The sequence below is a fragment of the Procambarus clarkii genome, chromosome 17, assembly GCF_040958095.1.
Source record: "Procambarus clarkii isolate CNS0578487 chromosome 17, FALCON_Pclarkii_2.0, whole genome shotgun sequence".
NCBI classification, from domain to species: Eukaryota; Metazoa; Arthropoda; class Malacostraca; order Decapoda; family Cambaridae; genus Procambarus; species Procambarus clarkii.
The window spans coordinates 42127293-42146056 of record NC_091166.1 but is presented as its reverse complement, the minus strand read 5'-3'; the positions used below and the strand labels follow the sequence as shown (position 1 = coordinate 42146056).

Genomic DNA, 18764 nt, shown 5'->3' with positions numbered 1-18764 from the left:
CGTTGGACCTATCTCTGACATTCCAGATGTGATAAATTTAAGAGCTCCGGTGACAGCTGTATAATTCTGAATATAGATTGGTAGGAGGAAGTTAACGTTGATCTGGTGAATGGTTTTGTTGGCTCGACGTGTTGGAGTCAAGTGTTCATTTAAAGTGAACTGTATATTTAATTCATCTCATTCTGGGGGATGCGAATCTGAGCGAGGAAACGGAAGTTTGCGTGTTAGAGAGATCACTCGTTAATATTAGTTTTTTTCTATAAACACTGTATATATGTGTTTTTGTATACGCCAGGCGCTTAACACATTCCGTCTCACGCCACCTAATCTTACAAACTTTTGGAGCTCCAGTTAGCGCAGCCATTCAGTCAGCCAGCACAGCCAGCCAGCCAGCCGGTTATCCATCCAACTATCCGGTCAGAACTCTTGTCCCTCTTATCCGGCTCCTCAATCTGCCATCTAAAACTCTGGTTCTAAATATGAATATCTGTTTGTTCCCATGATTGCCTAACTCACCTCCTTGTGAATATGCTGATTCTTCAGGTAGTTGGTCTTGACGTGAGCAGGGTACGAGGCCGAGGGTCCCAACCTTCAAGGCCGGGTACAAGGCCGAGGGTCCCAACCTTCAAGGCCGGGTACAAGGCCGAGGGTCCCAACCTTCAAGGCCGGGTACAAGACCGAGGGTCCCAACCTTCAAGGCCAGTGGTCTTGACGTGAGCAGGGAAGAGAGGAAAGGAGTGAGGAGGAAGAGAGAGAGGTGGAGAAGGGGCATTAGGGGAAGGGGAGACTGGGAGAGGGGGGGTGGGGGTGGCAGGAAGGGAGAAGAGAGGTCTGGTGACAGCCGGATACACCCAAACCGTAGTTAGTTATAAATTCATACAATAACAGTCTGGTTGATTGAAGGCTGAAGATTGCAGGCTCTTCGAATACTTATTTATTCTGTCTATTTGAAATCATGAAACATATTTTCGTTTAAAAATGTTGTATGGGATCAATTTTGAGAGATTACACCCTCCGATTTTAAGGTTGTCGGGACATCATAGGATGATTGATCAAATTATTTCTTTCTTTTCTTAACAGCGAGATCATTAGCGTCTTAATGACGAGGTCATTTACGCCGAATAAATTATATATCTAATTAATACATAATTTATTCGTACGATAAAATATGATAAATCAAATCATTATATATATGACAAATTAATTAATATGTACGATAAAATAAGGAATATTGAAAAATATAAGAATTGCTAAATTCGATAAAGTTAATTCACACAAATACGATAAAATATTTAAAACAAAAATTATAATTCCGTGTTCATGATGGTTGTGTTCTGCGAGGTGAGTATATGAGTACTCTAAACGATCACTGTGTCAACGGTGAGTGCGTCAACGGTGAGTGTGTCAAGGGGGAGTGTGTCAACGACAAGAGTGTCTCAGAGTACACTTTGATTTCCGAAGTGGGACCCTAACATGAGGAAAGAGGAGGCCAGCGCCCCCGGAGCCCGGGGAGCAAGAGCCCAGAGACAATGGCGGTGAGACAATATTACACCAGAGGTCACACAACTGTTACAATGATTACATTTCCTATGAACTCCATCAAGGAATTATCACCAAAGGGGAGCTCCCCATGGTGTGAGATTAGTTTTCAGTCCAAGGTCGTAGAGGTTTCGATAAAAGTGCAATAGAAAGGGGGAAAAATACCTGTCGAATCTAAGGATAATTCTATATATATATATATACATATATATATATATATATAATATGTACCGTGAGTACATATGCTGGAATAAAACCCGGGCTGATGGTCACTCACATAACTCTACCTGCCCGGGCATTTTGTTCAGTCATGCAGAGAAATAATTCTGGCCAATTCATGCACCGATATTTACGAGTATTTACACTAATTAAGTAATCAGAAATTTTAATCCTGGAAAACCATTCCATCAGTTAATGGAAAGTATTAAGTATTTATTAAATTTTATCGTATTTTTGTGTGTTTGCGAGATATAAATTTATGTTTCTGATATTTTGTATATGACGGAAATATTCTATTGTGCCTTGGCAATACCCTTATATATATATATATATATATATATATATATATATATATATATATATATATATATATATATATATATATATATATATATATATATGTGTGTGTGTGTGTGTGTTTAGTGATGATAATATATTGTCTGAGACACGTACAAATTTTTTAGTACTTAATCATTTTCCTAGAGAAGGGGGAACAGGGGAGAGGGGGGGGGGAAAGAGAAGGGGGAGGGACGAAGAGACGGGACCAAGGGAGTGAGGAAAATGGGAGTGAAGAGTGGGGAAGAGGGAAAAAAAATTGAAAAATGAAAAGAAACCCGGGTACAGCCGGGTGCCTCGTCTATGTAGATAATAGAGGGAAGAAAGGAAAGGACAGGGTAGAAAGAGAGAGAGAGAGAGATGAGGAAGGCAGGAGGGAGAGAGGGGGAATAGAGACAGAAATAGAACCCATCAAATTATCTTACAGCAGGACAAGAGGAAGACCTATAAAGGCTTACACCGTAAGTTATGGTGATTGTGTACCGTCGTCCTCGACAAGCACCAGGCGTCCACTGCCCCACCTGCGCCCCTCTAACTGCCTGTCCAATAACATTACGATATGAGAACTTGATCAGCTGGCCTAAGACATGAGCCGGAGAAGGGAGTCTAAACACTTAGACGGGACTCAGGGCCCCGCGCCCTACCCACCGCATTATGCAAATTTCGTAATCCGATTAGCAGCAAAGACATTCATGTTGGTGAATTGTTGCGGTGTTGGCGATGGTGACATGAGGGAGCCTGGTGTCACCACTGTCATATGACACGTTCAAACAATATCCTTGGCCAGAATCGATTAATGAGGAAAAGGGACGAAAATGGTTGGGCATGTTTCCTTTCACCTAATACAACTGTTCGGCTAGCAGGAAGTAGGTATATCGAGGTAGTCAAAGAATTTTAGGGGGTTTGTTATCCTGGGGATGAACATCAAACCAATTTGTATCGTTCATCAACACTGGTAATGTTTCTATAATATTACATGATATCAAGGGAGAAAGTATCAGTAAGGGTCAAGAGATCACACTGAAGAAAAAAATTGGTGAACTGTCACGTAGAATGACACGGAAGTTTGTACCGAACTAAATAAAAGATTACAGGAAGTTTTTACAACTTGGGTCGGACAGTTGCAGCATCTCCGAGAAGACAAGTGATGCAAACTGAACCACGGGCAGGTAACGAGAAACAGGTGGGAATACAAGCAGGTCATTTGGATACAGTACAAGCACTGTAGCCAGACACGAAATAATACAGTTTAAACCTTGCAAATTTTAAGCTAAGCTTTAACAAGGAATGTGTTAACAAAAATAATCTTGTGTAAATAATTCGAAATTTATATATAACATACATAAATACAGTTATTTATTATAATCAGTATTACAAGTAATATGAATAACGCTTCTTAGAGCCAATAACATGACTGTTGATGATATTCACACAGACTTCTGCAGTAATCACATCATACCATTACAATGCATTATAATTATTAATTAGCTGCTACCTGTGATGCCATTGCAAGGATCCAAAAGACTCAAGAGTAGTATGGAAATGAGACAGTATTGAGGCAATGCAATGGGACTAAACTGCCCTCCCCTTGTATGGAAATAACCATTCAGGCCGTTAGTATGACTGAACAGAGAGAACATAGACTGTTCATTATTCTCTATCGCGAAATTAAATTACTCTTGATAATTAAATAATACTTGTACAATTACTGCTAACTACTGTTCCCCTTCGTTAATAAAAGTTGACAGTCCGTGATGGCTTCACAAAAGGGAATTTGTTTCACCAAAGGCTATCACATTGTCACAGACAACAAATCAGATTATGAACAAATTCGCTCGTTGGATGAATGCCTCTGCCATAAATCCTCATTTGTGGTTATATATACACTCAGCTGATCGTGTGAACAAATACATGCAGATCGCTCAGCTGATCGTATGAACAAATACATGCAGACCAATCAGCTGGTCGTGTAAACAAATACATGCTCACCACTCAGCTATCGCGTAAACATTGGGACCTCTCAGCTGATCGTGTAAACATGGGGATCTCTCAGCTGATCCTGTAAACATGTGGATCTCTCAGCTGATCGTGTAAACATTGGGACCTCTCAGCTGATCGTGTAAACATGGGGACCTCTCAGCTGATGGTGTAAACAAACACCTGCCGACATTACCATCACCATGACAGGGATCCAAGAGGAACTTCATTAGATGCAAATTTCACCTTTGTCTTTGTTCGTGTTTTTTTTTTTTGGTGGGGGGGGAGGAAGGAGGGGGAGGTTGTTGGTGTATATCTTTTTCATTCCAACACACACACACACACGGGTTTGGGATTATACTATATTTGTGATACTTCTCAGGATTTTGGTCTGTTTGGCCTACATAGAATTTATTACAATCTATGCATGGTATTTTATACATACAACCATTGCAACTACTTGATAAGGGGTACCCGGCTGTACCTAGGTCTCTTCCCCCCCCCCCCCCATCCCCCCTTCTTTACTCCATCTTCCCTTCCTTAAAATACACTGAAAAATGTAATGGAAAACACAAAACTTTTCATACATTATTTCATGAAAATTGCTTGGGGAGGGGTCTCTATAAATGCTAATATTTCTTAAAATATTGAACTTGGGATGGTCGGGGTTAATCTCTAACCGTCTCCTACCCTATGCTGTGATTTATAGTACAGTACATCATATTTTGGCCGTTGGAGATTTTGACTTCAAAATGTGATGTAGGTTGTAATGCAAGCAGTACCTGTGCCGTTTTCTGTGTTACCCGGTAGTCCATAGCCAGTGTAACCTGTCATCCAAAAATGACAGTCCTTGAAACAGCTTTGGTCAAACGTACAAAAATTGACTGTTGCGCCCATAAAAGTTCATGTTTTGTAATACTAATTTTGCAGAGGGCACGAAAAAAGAAGGCAATAACCAATAGGCCTAGTATAGCATATATATCTATTAACCAAATTAGGCCTATGATATTCGCCCAGGGCGGCCTATTTAGGCCTAGGACAGGTTAAGTTTTGTTGCATAGTTACTGTTCCAATTTTTTTAATGGAAAAATCAGCTCACCACTGATTCACCAAATGGTGGTGATCAAAAATCACCACCACTTAGGTGGTGCCTTTACAAGGCACCACCTAAGTGTATGTTATGTATTTGTGTATTTCTTAGGATCGTATTTTTTTCGACAAAGGCTTGGTCGACGACCGGGCCGCGGGGACGCTATGCCCCGAAAACACCTCAGGGTAACCTCAAGGTAACCTCAAGGTAAAGTCTCTGGGTTTGTCTTGTTCAAAAGTTACGCAAACCTTCCAGTCCAAATTTGCCTGACGTAATCTGAGGGATTATACTGGATTAAGACACACGTTACAAACTTGTATTCCTGGCCACAGAGCAGTATATAATTCACATTAAGGTGGTGAAACTTCCAGGAGTTCAACAATGTAAACTTTTGTAAATATTTAAGATTTTTTTAAGTTTAAGGTTTTAAACAAAACATTATTTAAGTGTTTTTGTTTTTTTGTGGACATGACAGTCCGTATACTGTTTTCTTGACCCTGACTTTGACTTCGCCTTACTTCCCCCTCTCCCTTCCTCTCACCTGACTCTCCCTCTCCCTTCCTCTCACCTGACTCTCCCTCTCCCTTCCTCTCACCTGACTTTCCCATCTCCTTACTCCCCCCACTATTCTACTCTCCTCTCATCACCAAGGAAGAATGTGTGCTTCCCCCCCCCCCCCACACACACACACCGTTATAATCTAAAGTTAGCTACCACACACAGAGGTCTCAGCAAGACGAACAACACGCCTGCTCCCATAACTCATTCTCCTGCATATTAAACATTTCTAAACGTTTCCCTTCATCTTCGCCTCTCCAGCTTCTTTACTCAACCCCCCCCCCCCCCTAGTATAAATATATACTATAAGAGACAATGTCTGTGTGTGTCTGCCTGTTCAAAGTTGGAGGCCATACACTTCGGGGTGGCCTTACCCAAATTTGTAGGGGGAATGGTCTGGGGTACGGGACGGACATAGGATGGTTGGGTAGGCCTAAGTGAAATGATTTAAGAAATCTTATTATTTATCCACTTATCCACAACCCCCCACCCCACCCCATTCTCACAGATTCAATTCTGGAAATATTCAAATGTGAAATATTCGTTCAGCTGTCCGAAGACTTTTTCGTCATCAAGAAAAATTATTTGTAACGCAGATTAATTTAATTTCTGCAGTAGAGGGGTAGAGGGAAGACGAGGGGAAGGGCGGAAGGGGAAAGGAAATGTGGAGAGGGGAGAAGGCGGTCGAGGGGAAAGGGTGGGGAGGACGAGATATCCATTGGATAGCAGTTAGGTGCCTCGGGACCCATCCCTTTTTAAGCCTACCCAGTAGTACACTCGGTAGCGCGGCCGCCACACAGGCTGGAGGACAGGTGTTCGAGTCTCCTAGAGCCCAAGATGAATGAAGTGTTACATCCACGGGAGTGTGGCATATATTTTTATCCATATTATGTTTATGTGTCTTATTCTGCTTAGGTGTAGGAGTTATTTAATCCCAAACCCATGTTTTTTCTGTCTGTATTCCTTGAAAATGTGTTGAAACACAAACACGTTCGGAATTTTCGCTTCATATTTTCCTATGTAAGTAAAATATATATATATATATATATATATATATATATATATATATATATATATATATATATATATATATATATATATATACCTGGACTTATCAACCATTAACGAAACGTGTCCCTAATCACGGCGGTTTTGTGTACATTTCTTAAACAGTTTACGAGCTTGGAAACTTCACAACCCAAAATTATTATTGTTATAAACAACCTCGCAGTGTTTCGGAGCTCATAAAATGTTTATTAAGCAGAAGCAAAACCTCCCTCAGTGTACTAAATGTGGTCCCACTCTCCCCCGGCCACAGGCGCCCAAGGAGTACATCATACCGCTAAACAACACAGTCCACAGCAGGAGGCTGCAGGAGGCGCACAAGGGCCTCAAGTTCGTAGTGACCCGGGATCACTTCCACAACGGCGAGATGACGCTGCGCTGCTCAGCCAAGATACACTCGCTCTACCTCAAGACCCAGCAACACACTGTCGACGGCCGCCTCACCTACTTCGTCCCCGTCATGGAGTCACGAGACATCTCCGCTGTGTCAGGTTTGTGTACTTTCACGCCACTCAAGAGAGAGAGAGAGAGAGATATATATATAAGCAGGTAGTCAAATAAAGACAAATGAACATAGACAAGAACATATAGACAGACAGGCAGAGACAGACATAAACAGACAGACACAAAGCCAGGAGACGCAAGGACACCTAATACATTCCATGTAAGTGGATGGAATTGAAGCTTAGCATTATAGATTATCCGGACGCCACTAATTTACCGAATCCAATTTGCTAAGGCAAAATTATGTTAATTATAGTAGTAATAACAATGATCTAAAATAATAGCAAATTAATTCATACAGAATTATTCTATAATAACGGCAAAATCTTTAACTACATTCAAGTAAACTTCACCGAACCAAAACAAAACAATATGACAACACAGACACGTCAAATTATTCTTGGTATGATAAGCTTAATTTGTTTTCCGTTTTTTATGATTATTTTGAGTATAATATCTGAGGCTAACCGCCCCCGCGCAGACGTTAGAGATGAGAAGACGTCCACTGAGCGCGCTTAGCAAAATAACGCTATAATTCGTTTCCTCTGTTGTTCTTTACTTATGCAGCTTTTGAGGCTATCTCCTCTTTTCTTATGGAAAATCATCTCAAAAGGAAATGATATCCTATTGTCGTGGATTGAAAGCCTGAGAGGTCTATTGAGGTTCCCCTAGGGCCTAGGCCAACAGCTGACCCTTCCTAGGATGCAACCTACAAGAAGCCTTACTCCCAGGTATCTATTTAATGCTAGGTGTATAGAGGCATCAGGTGAAATGTTGCCTTAAAGTCTCGTCTTGCAGGGGAATGGAGCCAGGCAAATTTCAGTCGTTGAACTGACTGTACTGAGCACCTAAGCCAGTTTTTAGGCCTAGCCTTGTGAGATACTCGGCATGAACTCCTCCTTTATCCTCTATTCCCGTTCTCTCAATTTGCCACTGTAAGATATGCAACTGTTTTGCCTAACTAGAAACGTACAAACCGAAGCATGGCCTAACTTATCGAGGCCGGTGCATAAGAGACGTCAGTATTACAGTGTTTTAATTTGTAGTATATGCCAGATTGTTCAATCTCGTAAATAATGCGACCTATTAGGCGGTACTCATTCCCTTTCCGTTACTCTAGATTCGTGGACCTCGTGTGCCAGCACCTGAGGTTTTCTGGGGGGTTAAGAGCGGGTTTTCAAGCTTGAGGTTCCAGGAGGCCTCCAGTTCGAGGTCTGGGAGCCATTAAGGTTGTCAGTTACAAATGGCTTTGGTGACAGGTCCAGTGCAGGTGGCCGCAGTCCCGTGGGAAAGAAAATAGATCACAACCTCCCACCCCCCCCTCCAACCACCACCACTACCTCCCAACGGACCCTACCAATGACTTGCCCGAGAGTGGTGAAATCCCAAGGTCACCATGGTAGATACTTCACCATTTAAGTTGTTGATCGCCAACACTAACTGCCATCGGAGAGCTGATTCCAGTCCGCTGACAAAGAGAGTATGGAGGACTGCTGTCTTGCTACGCGCCATCTGAGTACCTCCGCTTTCCTGCAAGGAACCATGGCAGGATTCAGAACCGGAAGTGAAGCAGTGAAGGGCCGCGAAGTGTGTTGAGCTACAGCTGCCGGGACTATACAGTGTTCCTGTCTTACTCCAGAGAGGTCCGAGCCACTGGGGAACAAGAACCAAACCAAGCTGGTCTCATGGGTAAAGTACGATGCTTCTAGAGTGTGCATGATCCCGCCATGATTACGATACAGGACCTGCATCTTAGGCCTACAGTCACGTGTGTGATGGACAAATGAAGTACATCGTCAGAAAACTTAGTGTCATGTGGCAAACAAGCCTTTAGAAGCGGAGGAGACTCAAGAGCTGGAGCCTAGGACCACTTGTTCTGTCGCCTCAACAAACTGTAACTGTTCACTGTCCAAGCAAGACCTCATGTGGTGTCAACGTCTCAGCACTTCCAGCAAGATCTGGTCTAAGTAGCAGCACATCTTCCAGCAAGATCTGGTCTAAGTAGCAGCACATCTTCCAGCAAGATCTGGTCTAAGTAGCAGCACATCTTCCAGCAAGATCTGGTCTAAGTAGCAGCACATCTTCCAGCAAGATCTGGTCTAAGTAGCAGCACATCTTCCAGCAAGATCAACAGCAAGCATCAGCATGTTACCAGAAGGTGGAAATCATACATCACCAACAGCAAATTTCCACCTATGACCGGCCAGTCCTTCAGGTTGGCGTCTTTAATTACCTCCGTCAACTAACCAGGTCAACCCCAGAAGTACTGGTCCATTGGGTACTTATTCACCATCTGTCCAACAAAGGACAGTACAGCAGGACGCAACTAGTAGAGGCTAGGTCAGTTCTAAGCTCTTAGCCAGGCAGACCAGTGGATTTATTAACACCAACTAATTTTTTTAAGAGGCAAGAAATTAAAAAACTGGAAAGTCTACAAGAAAGTTAAGACATTTGACTTGGTAAGAAAATTCTTGTTAATAAGAAAAGTGTGAAACATTGTCTGAAGAAAAAACCAAGACAGGTTCTGAGTGAACTGACATTAATATTTCCAGATGTGAGAGAGGAAAGAAAATAGTTTTATCAAGAAAAAATGTATTTTATTGAGAAATTTGAGATACAAAACTAGCCAGAAAATAAGCTTTACTCACTGGGATATTACAGACTTGGTTTATTTCAGGATATGTGAGCAATGTCTGTTGTTTTCTTTTGTGTTGTTTTGTATAAAATTGTAAAGAAAATTAGAAAGGAGGAAAATGGGAAATTTTTCTCGTTCGGGAAAACATGGAGATTATTTGGGAACTAAGTAGAGAGGAATTTTTACAGAGTTGTTCTCTTGATTGAAGACAATTGATAATATATATATATCTTTTAATTATTTGTTTGTTTTTTTGATAGGATTAAAAAAGAGACTGTTTTGTGTGAATGTAAATACAGTACCCAGTTTGTCCTCAGCTGAGAGGGAAATACTTGGATAGTGATGGTATGAAAAAAGAAGGAAATTAATTCCCCACACAATGAATTGTTAAGCAAGTAAAAATATTGACTGAAAATGTTTATTAGTTAATATACTTTGTTTATTGTTAAGGTTATAGATTATTATTATAATTAGTTATGTCATGTTTAGGTTTAGGTAGGGTATGTTGAATGCTTTTTCAGAAACCTGAGGAAGATTTGTTGGGTGGCTGTGGTTGAGCGGACAGCTGGCATCTTTGTTTACAATTTACAACTGTGGATACATTTTATAAATTTGTTCGATTCTTGTTATGACTAGTTAACATTACTTTAGTGGTGAAATCTGTACGAAGAAAGCCTGCCATGTAATACCAATGTTTGTAATAACAATGTTTAGTTAGGATTATTTTGTCTTGAAGGCAAAAGTTATGTTCTTGATCTTGGAACAGGATTGAGAATATGACAAAACCCTTTTTAACTGTCATACACACAGCTTTGTCATAGCGCTCTCTTCCTGGGGAATCGTGACTTCTTACATGTAAGATATACATTCTTTTGACTATACAGCTCAGCAGTTCCAAGTTCTTAAGTATTTTTCATAACTTTTGCATGTTTTAGGGGATTTTTGAGCGCTCACTACCAACTTCAGGCTCTTTCCACGCTATTGTTTTCAATATTTCACAGTGGGGGGGGGGGATGATCCTGGTCAAGGGGGATTTAGGTTGTTGGTCGCCCGTGCAAGGAGTGGAGGAAATAAAATGAGGGATCAACTTGCGGGATCTGTTGCATCCTGCACTCTCCACTTGCCCAACCACTCCCGTAATGCGGCCTTCCTGCAGGTGTCCGCGTTGCAGTTGGCTTAATTGGACAACAACAACAATAATAAAGTGTTAAGTTTCGTAAAAAATTTGAGTAGTTATGTAAAGTTGCTTAGTAAGTTCTTGCTTGTGTATGGTGCTACTATAAGTGACGGGTATTAATATGAGTGAAAGTTTCTAGTATTAGTGACGGATACTGGTATGAGAAACAAGTTCTAGATTAATGAGAAAATCCGTAAAGTTCCGTAAAAATCCGTAAAATCCGTAAAAAATCCGTAAAAATCCGTAAAGTAAAGTTCTAGATTAATGAGAAAAAGCCGTGATGAGGATTCGAACCTATTCCCAGGCACACGGTCTAGACAACTGCGCCTCCACATGGTCAAAAGGATTGCAACCTGGGGTACTACTGCACCCACGAGGATTCCTTGAGGCGTCCACTGAGGCCTCGTAGGCTCAGTAGTACCCCAGTTTGCAATCCTTTTGACCATGTCGTGGTGTAGTCGACCAGAGCGAGTGTCTCGGCACACCCAGTGCATAGGTTCGAATCCTCATCACTTCTCCTACGTATTTTCTCATTAATGCAGTCACGTTAGTGTGATTACTCTCTGTGTAGGTTCTGGATTGATTGATGATTGTACTAGTATGAGTGACGGGTACAAGTGTGAGTGACGGGTACAAGTATGAGTGACGGGTACTAGTACGAGTGACGGGTACTAGTGTGAGTGACGAGTACTAGTGTGAGTGACGGGTACTAGTGTGAGTGACGGGTGCTAGTATGAGTGACGGGTACAAGTATGAGTGACGGGTACAAGTATGAATGAGTGACGGGTACTGGAGGTTTGAATAATGGGTGCTCTCTCTCTTTCTCTCTCTCTCTCTCTCTCTCTCTCTCTCTCTCTCTCTCTCTCTCTCTCTCTCTCTCTCTCTCTCTCTCTCTCTCTCTCTCTCTCTCTCTCTCTCCCTCTCTCTCTCTCTCTCTCCCTCTCTCTCTCTCTCTCTCTCTCTCTCTCTCTCTCTCTCTCTCTCTCTCTCTCTCTCTCTCTCTCTCTCTCTCTCTCTCTCTCTCTCTCTCTCTCTGAATCTCCAGTGCCATCTCAATATTCAGCTTGGAGTAAGCCCCAATACAGTGGAGACGTGTTGCGTGCCCGGCCTTGCAACACTCGGAGTGGGGGATAGTGAATATAGTGAGTATTGTGAGCGTAATGAACATAGTGAAGGTGTGTGTAGTGAATTGAATGAGACTAGTGGATATGGTTTGAAAATAATTTCGTGATAGTGAATGTAGTATTTTGCAAGAAGCGAGTAATGTCATTGTAGTTGATGCCTCACAAAGTGACGCCTGTCATTATAACCACATATGGCTCACCGGAGCATATGTAAGCTACACACACGCTCTAGACACCCAGATTGTGAGGCTGGCCAGCGAAGTGGTTATTGTATCCATCAGGTCCATTGCTCCACAGTTCGACTCTGAGGCTAACACTGTGTGCCATAAGACAGAATTATATGCTTAAACAAGTGTTTCCTCCTATCTTAACCCACTTCCCATTTATCACACTGTTCCTCCTATCACACACGCGCGCAATAATACTGAACACGAGAGCACACTCATAACTGTATTACGAGAATGGGACAGTCCCGCTGTGCCACTAAACTCTAATGGGTTTTGCCTGTATGATGCTCTCATTCACAGGACGCTCCGGTCACTGCTCAATAATTCACAACACTGTATATATACTATAATAGATATCTAACCCTGACCGTGGAGGAAAGAAGAAAATGTATGTGCATTGGTTAGCATTGTTGAACGAATGGCCACGCCCGTGGCTGGAAATAGACTACACAAATATTTATCTAAAATAAAATATATATTCTCCCGTTGTGACACTCTCCCATTACACTTCTACCATTTGTGCAGGGTTTATATTTGATCTGATACACTGTTCTTTGCACAGGTGGTGTGGTGTGTGGAGGGCAGCAGCTGGTGGTGACGTTGATGGCAGTAGTGGAGACAGTGGTGGGCAGCTGGGTAGTGGGCAGCTGGGTAGTGGGCAGCTGGCCGCGGTGACTCTCCTGCACCACCAACACCCACCATTTTCAACCCTCCACCTCCCTCGCTGGAATAACAGTACACCATGTCTAGGCTAGAACACTAGAAAGCTAGCGTTTGGATTGTGAACTTTTATTGTCATTTCTAAGATAGCTCTCCAAGATTTATTAGTGCAAGGTTCAACAGTGATTGAACTCTCTCGGCAGGTTTTTATGATAGATATTGCAGATTCCATTTCTTCGCATGGAATTACCATACTTTCTAGGCTAGAAACTATCATATCATAATACTGCCTAGTTTTGCTAACGCGTCCAAGATTAAAGAAGTCCTTTTGTGGATGGCTGAATTTGTACGTTGTAGCTAAAATATATTGTGGAATCACGCCTACAACTTTTTAAAAGGTTGTGAAATTAAAGATGTATTAAGTCTTCACACAGTTCTGTAAGCTCAGAAACTATTAATCTTATTAGGCTATTTGCATATAGACCTACCTTTGTTGCAATTTTTAATTTGCCTCAAACGTGTTACGGAATTAATAGCAGAATGATATGTTGTTGTTGACATGTGAACCGAAACCTAAGTTGTTGTTGACATTGAAACTTAAACTGAAGTTGCCGTTCACATGTAAACATAATTCTAAGTTTACATTGACAAACTTAAGACTTTAATTATCATAACAAGTAAATTTAACCCTAAGTTGCCACTGAAACATAAACCGACTACAAATTCTCCTAATTTCCATTAATTTTCTTACATGTTATATAATAATATAGACAGTCACTATACAGTCGAATGTATAGTTTACATAGTTTTTGTTCCTCATAAATTATATAGTTTAGTACGTGTGTATTACGGGTTATGCTATATATGCTCACGTGTGATTAGTTTTTGTCATGTAACATCAATTCTAATGCAGATTAATTTGTCTTAGTCTAATTCCCGCTGTATATAGAACACATTAACACTCACACTCAAATAAACTGAAAAAAAGTAATTAACATCCCGCGACTGGAATGTATGGTGGCGTAATTTTTACGTTTTTGTTGGTTTTCAAGCAAATGTTTTAAATTCTCATATAATGAAAAGAAGCCTCATTTAAAACGAAACAATCATGCGCTCTCGCTCTAATATGATGTGATTGTTGTGTGAGTTTTTATTCTTTTTTTGAGATCATAGGTAAGATTCACGTATTTTGCGACTTTGACGGTCCCAGCTAGAACAAAGATATCATATTTGTCTTCAAAACTCTGTCTCTCGATACTTGAATCTACACAAGAAATTGTCAAAAACAGTTAACATTTAACGCGCCTTATGACTCGGACTAAAAATTATCAGTAAAGAAATAAATATAGATTGGCAGTTATTTTGCGTCTTGTGAGAAGCGAGCAAGAGGGTGATCGGTTAGGCTATCCCAGGGCTCTCCTGGTGAGCTGGGACCACTGATCGGTCACTATCCCAGGGCTCTCCTGGTGAGCTGGGACCGCTGATCGGTCACTATCCCAGGGCTCTCCTGGTGAGCTGGGACCGCTGATCGGTCACTATCCCAGGGCTCTCCTGGTGAGCTAGGACCGCTGATCGTTCACTCTATCCCATGGCTCTCTTGGTGAGCTGGGACTGCTAATCGTTCACTCTATCTCAGGGCTCTTAGTGAGCTGGGGACCGCTGATCGTTCACTCTATCCCAGGGCTCTTAGTGAGCTGGGACCGTCCTTAAAGAAATATGGAAACAGTTCAAATGTTTGTGTACAGACTTCAACCATTTTTTAAGGTTATACGGTTTTGTAAAAGCTCACTACAAATTAATTAGGTTGGATTGGATTGGTTTTGGTCTTACAGGGGTTCTAATGAGCTTTTATTTAAAAACTAAAAGTTATTTGGTTTTAATGAAACTTAAAAAAATATAAAGACGATAAGACCTACTAGAAAAACTCATTGTAACAAAGATAAAAATGTATAAATCTCAAAATAATGGTTGACATCAAAATTGAACATTTTAGTAATGAATGTTTAAAACAGAATTAATTTGTTTTATATCTAGTGCATTGATCTATCATACTAAAACCTAATCTTGATATTTGTCAAATATATTTATTCAATTATGTGAATTTAATGAAAAACTCTTGCCTCCCCAAATTTTGCATAAATTTAAATTTTTAAAGTGTATATCTCATAATTCTATGAGTTAATTTTAATAATTAATAAATTTATCATCGTGATAGACCTATACACATCTTACATAATATGATAAGTTTTATAATTGATGCATACATCAACTTTACATAATTGAATATATCTAATTAACAAATATCAAATTTAGGTTCAATGCACTAGATATAAAATTAGTTAAAATTTGAAAAAACATTCAATATTAGATTTTTCATTTTTACGTCTATTAATCGCTATTTTTAGACTTGCTTTTATTTTGTTTACAATCTGAAATTTGTTTTGCTAGTAGGCATTACTGTATTTTTTTTAAGGCTTATTAACTGCGGAATGGTAATTAAGTTACCACAATAGTTTAATGACCAACCAGAAAGTATAATTTAGTCCTGAACACAGTTCAAGACAAAAGTAAACTCAATATATTCACCGATAAGCATGGTACACCCTTAGGTACATATATTTTTATGTTGGCAATAAGTTATCGTGGAGTTGTGGGCGTACGTTATAAATTCAAAGTCGTGGAACATTTTCCTCCAAACTCTTGTGTTAATCACGAAGAACTCGAGCTCCCGGAACATTCTACTTGCTCCCTCCACCAGAAAATATAGCCTATCCTCCAGCTAGTCCTCGTAATCATCGGTTAGTTGTTTGTTAATCCAGCCGTGACCCATGGCCACCCACTCCTCAACCCCATTTAATCAACCTATCCTCAGGTTATATTGTCTAAGTTGCCCTAAGGAGGCATTCAACAATTTTACGATACTGTGTAACCAAAAATCTTATTTTCTGGGATATAACGAGAATAATTTGCATTATAATTTTGTGTACTCTCCTAATTGTGCTTCGGGATTTTGGTTCCGCCTCTCAACTGTCAATTAACTGGTGTACAGATTCCTCAGCCTGTTTAGCTCTGTCATATCTATAATTTAAACACTGTATAGAGTCTGCCTCGACCATTTGACTACCTAATGTATTGTGATTCGTGAATAAAATGTTTTTCATTCATAAATATAAATGAATATGGTCATTGTTTATAAGGACGAGATGATTTATAAATGAAAATATGGATTATGTATGACTCGGTTGATTATGTTGAAACTTTTCTTAAGAACGCTTCGTTCTGTTCATATTTTCAAATCCTACCTCACCAAATGCCTCACCCATGAACTGCAAGTTAAATAATTGTCTGCAGCACCTAAACACATCCGCTCCCAGTCCTGACTATACACAAAATTATAGTATACATTATTATTAATTTAAATTTGAGCAAATATCATTTGGTTACACAATATGTCAAATAGAAAATTGGATCTCTAAGTTGGCCGCAGCTAGGACAAGCTGAGCTTGAGGTTGGGATGAAACAAATAATTGGCAACAGAACCAAAACAACATACCTTGGGTTTAACTGTACACACAACTGTAATATATATAAATATTAATATATATTTCAGAAAATACCGTTATTGTTCATACAGTGCTTTAACATTTATGAATGCGTCTTTGGAGATGACAGCAGCTCGGACCAATACAGCCTGAGGATAGGATTAGAAAATATACTCGATAGCCATTCACTTCCTTAAGGATAGAGAACCTTATATTCGATGATCCTCTAACTTGATGATCTTCATAATTAGCCGATCCTCATGTTTAGATAGTACTTATAGTAACAATTAGGGCCATCGTCAGAAAGAAATTGGCATTATTGAATTCGGACAACCCACAAAAGTTTTTGTACTAATGTTGGAAAGACAACTTAACCTAGCCTAACCTAACCTTCCTAGGCTTAATACATGCTATCTGAGGCCTAATATATTACAGTACATATTTGTGCTACATTTGGCCTAGGAATATTTGAGTTTCGTTTTTAGCTTTATGTTTTCGGACTATAAAGTCAATAGTACCAAATTGTACTATCTAATTGTCCATTACGTCTTTGTATATATAATGGTCCACATAGTTAAAAAATTACTATCTAAACAGGAGGATGGGTTGTCATATTCAATAATCAAAGGAATATAAGCAGGGTGGAATGAAAGTTGAGACTCAAAATAGTACCAATAAACATTATTGATTGTAGATGTTTAAATTAGTAAACATGAAAAACATAAATGGAGATATGATAATGTGTAACTAAAGGTGTTTTGTTGTTCAAGAAGCCATTTTATAATCTCATTAATATATTATATTTCTTAAATTTCTTATTATAAAAAGATTAACTTTTTTGTAATGGGAATGTAACATTAAACAGGTCAACTACTTGGACATGAGAGACAAGTATTACAATGTTAGATATGTGAAGGAAAGCCATGTGAAAAGCAGAGACCTTAATTAATGTATTCAACTCATCACCAATGTGGCTGTTTCAGGAAAGCAGGGTACTTTTACCCAGAGAGTTTTTATTCTGGCGTCTGGCGTTTTTATTCAAGGGTAGCTGCACAAATGCAGATGTACCTAAATGTGTTAATACAAAAAAAAGATGGTCCGAATTCTTACGACGCCTGGTGCACATAACGTCTTGGGTAACGGGCAAGTTGATCATTTTTAACGTCTTCTGGTTTCTTCGGGCAGGGAGACAGTGTCCGGCGTTTGCCTGGCCAAGAGGTGACAGGAGTTCGCGTGTCCTGGTGGGCTCCCTGTGTGCCCTCGGCATGGTGGGCGTCTACACTGGGCAAGCTGTGATGTCTTTTTGACATAATTCATGCAATTTACATTAAGACAGTATGACAAAATTTAAGCACTGCACTCCATGCCAGAGCAAACTAAATGTATTTTATATATTTGTAAAAAAATAGAATATGACAAATCATAAAAGGTATTATGTATGAAAAAGGAATTCAAAATAGGTGCATATGACTCTGATCTGCTGGATGATGTTATTACCAAAGAAGCATAACACCTATTGAATAAATAAGGACCTTGCTCTGTACAGCTTTCTTCATAACTTATTCACAATTCAACCTGTAACTTCGGCCTACTATGGGCTTTATTGTTATTTTTTGTTGAAAAATCCAATACGTATATAGATTTTTATATTTGAATATATTACTACATGTAAAAAAAAATCCCTAAAATGTTATATTTTAGGAAATTCGCCCCATTCGGCAATTATTCCTGTTTTGCATTTGATATATACGCATTTATGTTATGCTGTGTATATATATATATATATATATATATATATATATATATATATATATATATATATATATATATATATATATATATATATATATATATATATATATATATATATCAAACCAAGAAGAAAGAAGTGTCAGACAAAGAAAGAAGAATTAAGACAGGAATTTCCTTAAGTACGTATGTATTTGCTTTCGTATTCCTTCTGAAAATGTTTTATTAAATACGAAAGTACTTAAGGAAATTCCTGTCTTAATCCTTCCTTCGTGGTCTGACACTCACATTGTTGATCACGCTTTAATTTCGTCGTGATGTACACACACATACACACACACACACACACACACACACACACA

The 18764-nt window shown here is 39.6% G+C and overlaps 1 protein-coding gene across 2 annotated transcripts in view; it reads left to right on the top strand.

The window, feature by feature from the left end:
* Positions 1 to 18461, top strand: part of LOC123772422 (uncharacterized) — a 249805-nt gene extending 231344 nt beyond the window's left edge. Inside the window, exons 6-7 of one of the 2 annotated variants that reach the window (XM_069325898.1) lie at positions 7038 to 7275; positions 13014 to 18461. In XM_069325898.1, coding sequence (XP_069181999.1) covers positions 7038 to 7275; positions 13014 to 13126 — 351 coding nt within the window. In that variant the 3' untranslated portion in view covers positions 13127 to 18461. The remainder of the gene's footprint in view (positions 1 to 7037; positions 7276 to 13013) is intronic. The other variant, XM_045765555.2, reaches the window with a different exon arrangement.
* Positions 18462 to 18764: the final 303 nt, after the last annotated feature.